A 7,500-nucleotide genomic window follows, 5' to 3' on the forward strand; every position below is an offset into this window, starting at 1 on the left:
TGTGTGGTCAGTAGTCAGACCGCTCAGTCAACCCAATAAATGTATATCTATAAATAAAGGACAAGGTAGCATAAATCATTAGGAAAGACTTCATTTGATCAGTTAGATATCTTAATAAAATTTTACATTCAGAAATATATTAGATATTATATACTCCACATGAATATGAGTGAATGCAGACACCTCTATACAGGCATTCAAAAGGATTTTCCTAGGATACAAATGTGGACCCATTATGATAATCTGTCATATGTGATCAATTCTCATACCTCCAAGATGACACTGATTCACTGTGATGAACCCAAAATCAAAGACAATCTACATGAGTAGTGGTAAGTGTGCAGATGTAGCATTAGAGACATGTCTAATTTCCTTTACAGTGTTTGAGCATATTGAGGCAAGCACCTTCATTTCGTCTATCTCGTCTCAGAATCTTCTAATATTTCACTGAATCCTAGCTATGAAAACATCTGCAGTGAAATTAATGATGGATTTTACTTCACAAAAATATAAAGGTTTCTGATACAGCAAGTTTGCCAGAATCTTGTATATGGAAAATGAATGGTTAAATAAAGTGGGTATAAAAAAGGATATTAATTACAGCTCTTGATTTTTCCTTTTATTAAGGACTGACTACATTCTCTGGCTTTAGACCAGATAATCAGTGACTTGCCACACAAAATACAATAATTTAAAGACAGCAGTTATTATGTGGCAAAACACTGTTTTTTTACTATTTTTTTCATCTTAATTGCTTAAAAAATAGGGATATTAAAAGCAAGAAATTCATTATCTTAAATTTGACATCCTTACTCACTGTACGATGTCAAAAGATTGTACCTTTCTCCATTTGTTTTTGTAAATACATATAATTTTAGCCTGATATTGCTGTTCAGGAGTCAAATGAAGAACTTGAAGATGTGGATGGAACCTAGATTGCCGACCTTATAGAACAGAGTAGTTATAAATACAAAGCAAAAAGTAGAAGGGATACGATGTTTATACCAAAAGTGAAAATGGATTTTGAAAAAGGGTATTGCGGATTTGCAAGATTTGTATTTTTAAATAATATCTAAACTTCTTTGATGTTTTGATATCAATAAGTTTAGAATGAAAATTCAGTTAGCAAATAACTAAATACACTTGGCTGAATAGTTACACCTGAAGAGTAATTCTTCACAAATCAACAATTATCAAAAACACTCATTCTTTTGAACATTTAAAGCACATTTCCACACATACAATATATAAATAAATGTACCTGTATGAAGGACCACCTGAACAAAGATACCATGTATAAATGCTAATCTTATTACACTGAAAATGCACTGATTTCTTAAGGGTCTCCTTTATCACCTACTACTAACCAAAAGGAGGCTATGTACATGTATGTAAATTAATACTGGACTTCTAATTAGTACTTTATGAAATTTGAACATGAACTTTTAAAAATGTTAGAGCATCCAAATACAAAACTATTTTTATGGTGACAACTTTTTTATTCAAATCTATTTCTTAGTTTTGTAGTGTGAATATAAAATAGCACAATATTGATATAATGGCACAGTAGATATTGTGCAATGTCATTCTGAAATAATTTAATTTCAATGTTTTCTGTATAAACTCCAAGAATAAACTAATTGATAATGCAATCTTCTCTTCTCCTATTTCTTTTTTTCTCCCTCTCAGCTTGTATATCATTCCGCTAATGTAGTACTGACTTGTGTGCTTCAAAGTTGACATTAAAGCAAGAAATTTAAAGTAGAAACTAAATATCATTCATCTGACTCTGAAACAAATTAAATAGACAACCTACTAGAAAAAAAGGAAGAGAGAGAGAGAGAAAAAAGAAGATGCCACTAGACTTTGCGAAGATTAAAACTAACACTCAATTACAAGATCTGAAAAGCTGACCCCCCCACCCCTTTAAATTACTAATCCGCTCAGACATACACCCCTTCCGGAACACTAAGTCTCGATCTTGGCAGTGCCGTTAGTGGGAGGTGAGGATGGGGCGGCGTAAGGACAACCCAAGAACTGATCTGCAATCCGTCCTGCCTCGCGAAGACCACTGAGCAAGGCCCCATGGACTGTGGCAGGATAGTTTCGGATGGTGTGCTCCCCTCCGAAGAACAGTCTGAAGCAAAGAAAAGAATGCATAATGCCTTTTTAATCAAATAAATATATATCAAGATAAGACATGTTGTCATCAATCCCATTACATTACAAGGAACCTAAGATAAAAAGGGTTAAGTTTATTGTTGTAGTGATGTATTGTTGTAGTGTAGGAACTAGGTTGTTGAAAATTAACAAAAACAGGGTCATTTTCTGGTTGTTTGTGTTTTCCTATTTCTGCAACTTACCTTTTTATCCATCTTACACACTCATGAAAACATCAATCTGTGTTTAACCCAATTTATTTTTCTTTCATTCAATCTTTTTCTAAAAAAAAAAGGAAAAAAAATCTTGCCCTAAACACAACTTTGCAATCTACACAACTGCATAATAAACTACACAAATGCATAACACAGTAAAATAAACTACTTAGCCACATAACCAACACACAAGAAAACAAACAGCAAGGCCACAAGGCCAGCAACATACAAAAAAACTACAGAGCCACATACCCATCAAGCTACAAAGCCAACTACACCGCTACATAACCAAATAGCCAATGTACAAGAACACAGACTACCCAGCCAACATAGAGAAAACAAGCTATACACCCCACCTACAAGAAAAACAGACAATACATTTAAACATTAAGAATATAAGCTACACATCCAACACGTGAGACAAGCAACACAACCACACAGTCAACACAAAACAACACAACCACACGGTCAATACAGAGGAATACAAACTAAACGCCCAATTCGTGAACAAACCAAGGTAATTTCACGAACAAGCTGCACCAATCAAACTCTACAACTCAACAGATCAAACGAATCTAACAAAAAATAGAAGGCAAATAAAAGAGCCAAAGGCCCTATAGTTAAAAAAGAAAAAGAAAAAAAAGAAGGCAAGTTTCAACAGAACCCCCTGACTGCTACCAATACTGAGACACACTCACATAACATCGTCTATATAAGTACAAAAAACATAAATAGATTAAGCAAATATTAACATATTTCTTAAACATACAATGAAACAAAATGAAGAAATATATAAAACTTAAGAAGAAAATTTCACACAAAGGAGCTGCTCCATACCTCGGAGGTGGAGACGGTACATCAGTCGAGTTCTGTGAATTCTGTGGGTTCTGATTGGCCTGGTGCGGAGAGATGGGTGTGGCTAGGATGTCGTAGTCATTGCCAGATGCCCCCGTGGAGACAAAAGAGTACGATCCCCTGGACCATGGATCCGCACGCCATCTAGTCACTACCGTTTCTTTAGGCTGTTGGAAGTAAGAGAGTGGGAGATGGCAGTGAATATAAATCAATCCATAAATATATCAGTAAATTAATAAATAATGGTCACTACACAAAGAAACTCACAAACATCCAAGTGAACCTCACATAATGTCAGGTTTAAATATCTGAAAACTGAAATGACAGGAAGTAAAACCCTCTTTGTTATGGCCAGGACCAAGTAGTGAGAAGCCAGACTAAGCTAATTTGTTAACACTACCATTAATCATATAATATACCATTTTTTCTGACTCCTTGGTGATTAAACAATTGTGGAACCATCTATGTGTAAAGACAATCAATAAACAAAATGCACAGCGTGTGCATGGCATATAGTTTTATCATCCCTGCATCAATGGGTTCAACATGAATAACTATACATAATGTACATGAATGATGAACAGAGTGACACAAAATAAATATATCAAATTAACAATACCAAAGGGTTAATCAAGAAACCCCATCCACTCCAGTATCCATTACCTGTGGTACAGAGGAGTTGCCAAAGATTCCCTTCAGCACAGCAATGCAACGGCCAACAATGACATCATCACTGACATTTTCCATAATTGCTGCGGCTTCTCCTGCTACCAGTGCTAGGAGTACTGGAGCACGGTACAAATACCAGAAGAGAAAGAGCTCACCTGTGACAAACAGAAAGAAAGCCATTACATTTAGAAGATGAATAAACAAATCATTAAAGACACAGACATGTACTTTTGTACAAATAAAATTACTGCATTAAAAAAATGCATTTCCAAACCCTTCCCAATACACTGAACCCAATAATACGTTCAAAGTCTTCTAAATTTAGCATCGATAAAACAAATGAAACAGGTCTCTTAAAAGTAAATAGGAAAAAAATATAATTAAGGAAAATTAAGTACCAAAAACTTCAAAAAATACTTAGAAAAAGTCACAGCTTTGATATCTTTCTTAAAAATCATAACAACATCTATATCCTCTAACCTCTGCTTGCTGTCGTGGATCCCACATGTCCAAAGAGATTTGCGTTTGGATCCCAGAAGACCCGGTCGAAACACAAAACAACCTGGAATTAGTATAAAGTATGTTACCAATACAGTGTAGATACAGTTCATAAAAAAATTAAAACAAAAACTTTATATGAAGATGGAGGCGGAGGAGGTCAAGGAGGACAAGGGAGAGGAAGTCGAAGAAGAAGACAGAGAGGACAAAGAAACAAAAGACAAAAGACGAACAATGATCACCTTATTGAGATTTCCGAATCCTAGTCTCGAGATCGCATCAACCTTCCACTGAGGCAAAGGAGGGCTGAATGTGACAGTGTGAGGAGCATTCTGGTTGGCTATAACTGACTGCTTTAAAACACCCAGAGGTAGTGTGCACAGAACTGCATCAGCTGAAAAATGAAAGATGATTGGTTAAAGCTCAATATACCATTTTCTGAATAAGGAATGGTCACAGTTCAGCAACTATCTTTGCAACAATAGCCCAAGTTCACTGCATTTTTTTTCTTATTTCTTTCTGTCTGTTTCTTTGCAGTGGGTAACGTGTCCACTCTTGCAACAGAACTTGGTAAAAATTCAGCATACCATCTTAACAACCTTTTACATAACTAGATTTGTTTTAAATTCAATCACTAGCAAAATCACTATATAAGCTATGGAAATATCATTGTCAAAAACTTTTGAGAAATCAATCACTTTTCCCTCATTTTGTTTTTTTGAAAGTCTAGATAGCTAGATAGGGTACTTGGATGTGTCTGTGTATGTGTGTGTGTGTGTGTGCTTCAAAATCTAACTTCTCCACATCTGTATTTGCAGGACCTGTCAGGCCTAAAATGTTTTTGAAATTCTTGATTCATCTTTAACCCATTTCTGACGGTTTCCCACATATGAGACACCCAGAAAAATAAACATTGCCAGGAAACCTGCCGGTATGACGCAGCTATTGCAATTCTAATGAGTTTACTTACTATCAAAAATAAAACAAATAGGTGTTACAGACTTCTGAAAGAGCACACTACCATTCTTTGTATCAGATCCCCGTCCCTAATACCCACACATTAAAACTTTCTATCTTACTTTTCCATTCCACTTTCATTCAACACAAAAGATACTCATACCCCATTCCCACATTAAAACATTCTGACTCACCTTTTAAAGTCGCTGGATTGGAATGGTTACGAGCATTAGATACTGTGACCTCGACCCCGGTGTTTGTGTATAATATTTTGCGCACTGCGGTGTTTAGCCGGATATCTAGGCCTTCACTGAGGGCTACTGGAACGCACGAGTATCCATTTCGAACTGGAAAAATATAGACAGCTTAATTAAAGGCTCTGAAACACTTGATGGTCTAGGGAACTTCGCACTCATAATTAAAACTGTGCATAAATCATATCAAGAGACAAAAAGAAAAAAGTCTGTCTCGTCTTTATATTTACCAAAATGTGTATAAACAGTATCACTCAATCAACTACACAATCTATCACTAAGGGCCATTACAACACTAAAAAGCAACAAACCTGTGAGGTGGCTGCCTGAGAACTCAAAGTCATCGTCCTGATCCCAGTGCTTGAGGGAGAGGTTGTGCAAGGGAGTGGCATTGGCAAATTCGAGATTAGCAAAGTGCCAGTCCAAGATCTGTCTGTCGCGGGATGAGAGATAGACGTCGCTTGGCGACGATGCCTCCAGTTCTTGCAGTTTGTCCTCTATCTCTCTTTGTTGTTCGACCAGTTGGTCCCACTCCTGCGTTTGGAAGATGGCATTTTTAACATATGAGAAAGTAATTTATTGATTCTTTTTTTTTTTTTTTTTTTTTTTGGGGGGGGGTGGGCTTTATTTATTTTTCAAAAATATATGATTCTTTCCCCTGATCTACTTTTCTTACATCCTTTATAAGACTAGAATAGAAAGCAAGCACAGAAAATATCAATGACTAAGTAAGTGAACTCACTTTTGAGTAAAAAAAAAAAAAAAAAAAGTGAGAATTATTACTGTTCATCATATAAAAATAAAAACAATATACATACATATATATACACACATACATGGGTGGGTGAGTGTGAATAACAAGATACTTAATAGGAGCATAAATTCAAAGCATAGTTACCTTGCAAGCATTCTGCAATTCCCGCAACTTAACACGGTAAACAAATTCATTTGTGATATTTCGGGAATTTCTCTTTTCGCTCAGCTGTTCATGCTCTTTGTGAAGGGTTTCAATCTTTCCATGAAGTGTGTGCATCTAAAACAAATATCAGAACATTAGAATAACTTAAACATTATATATATTAGTTTTTACTGAAGCATACTTTACTGTTTAACTCTTCAGTGACAGGTACAGCTATGGTCATCATGACATAATGGCCTATGACATTTATATGCGTCATAACTCAAAACGGGTGGGATGGCTGTATAGCTTAGGACTAGCCATAGAGTCTGGACTATTGCACAATATTGCATCACAAAAAATTTAGGCTTCATCATGACAGGGTTAAATTATACTATAAAATATAAGTAAAAATTCATGACTTTTTCAGAATAAAGCAAGCTAAGACCTCTACTCACCTTATTTAAGACAGTCTTGAGTTTCTCTTGCAATTTGACAACTGTTTTCCAATGATTAACCTGTTTTTCTTTAACATTCTTTTCTTGCAAGCTAGTTAAGAAATAGTAAAAGAAAATATATTACTAAAATAAAATTATGGAATTTTCCAAAAGGGTTATATCAACATAATGGCACACACAGTTTTATCCATTACTCCATATACAACGGAATGCAAATGAAGAATTTCATCTGCATCAAACAAACTATAAAGCAAGGAGTACATTTTCATATGTATTATTTTTCTTTAATTAAGCAAATTTACAAAGACTAGCCACTTCTTTTCAACTTACTTGATAACCCACTCCAGTGCCTCTCCAAGACTAATAGGACGGTTGTCAACATAATTGAAATCGAGCTGATGAGACAAAAAGCTGGTTGCTTCAAGAAGACGATTAAATTCCCTTTCAACCATCTCATCTTTATCCTTTAGCACCTGGAACGAATAGAAAAGATGGCTATGAATTTGGGAAGAAGTTTATCATAAAATAAAATGGCA

The 7,500-nt window shown here is 35.3% G+C and overlaps 1 protein-coding gene across 2 annotated transcripts in view; it reads right to left on the bottom strand.

Moving 5' to 3' along the window:
* Positions 1 to 606: 606 nt before the first annotated feature.
* Su(var)3-3 (lysine-specific histone demethylase Su(var)3-3) overlaps positions 607 to 7,500 on the bottom strand; it is a 13,023-nt gene continuing 6,129 nt past the window's right edge. For both annotated transcript variants that reach the window (XM_027358449.2, XM_027358441.2), the window contains exons 7-16: positions 7,295 to 7,437; positions 6,965 to 7,055; positions 6,507 to 6,641; positions 5,920 to 6,142; positions 5,549 to 5,701; positions 4,640 to 4,791; positions 4,380 to 4,461; positions 3,894 to 4,054; positions 3,213 to 3,397; positions 607 to 2,137 (exon numbers count right to left, since the gene is read on the bottom strand). In XM_027358449.2, the coding sequence (XP_027214250.1) occupies positions 1,969 to 2,137; positions 3,213 to 3,397; positions 3,894 to 4,054; positions 4,380 to 4,461; positions 4,640 to 4,791; positions 5,549 to 5,701; positions 5,920 to 6,142; positions 6,507 to 6,641; positions 6,965 to 7,055; positions 7,295 to 7,437 (1,494 nt within the window). In that variant the 3' untranslated portion in view covers positions 607 to 1,968. The remainder of the gene's footprint in view (positions 2,138 to 3,212; positions 3,398 to 3,893; positions 4,055 to 4,379; positions 4,462 to 4,639; positions 4,792 to 5,548; positions 5,702 to 5,919; positions 6,143 to 6,506; positions 6,642 to 6,964; positions 7,056 to 7,294; positions 7,438 to 7,500) is intronic.

Source organism: Penaeus vannamei, chromosome 39 (genome assembly GCF_042767895.1).
Source record: "Penaeus vannamei isolate JL-2024 chromosome 39, ASM4276789v1, whole genome shotgun sequence".
In the NCBI taxonomy this organism is placed as follows: Eukaryota; Metazoa; Arthropoda; class Malacostraca; order Decapoda; family Penaeidae; genus Penaeus; species Penaeus vannamei.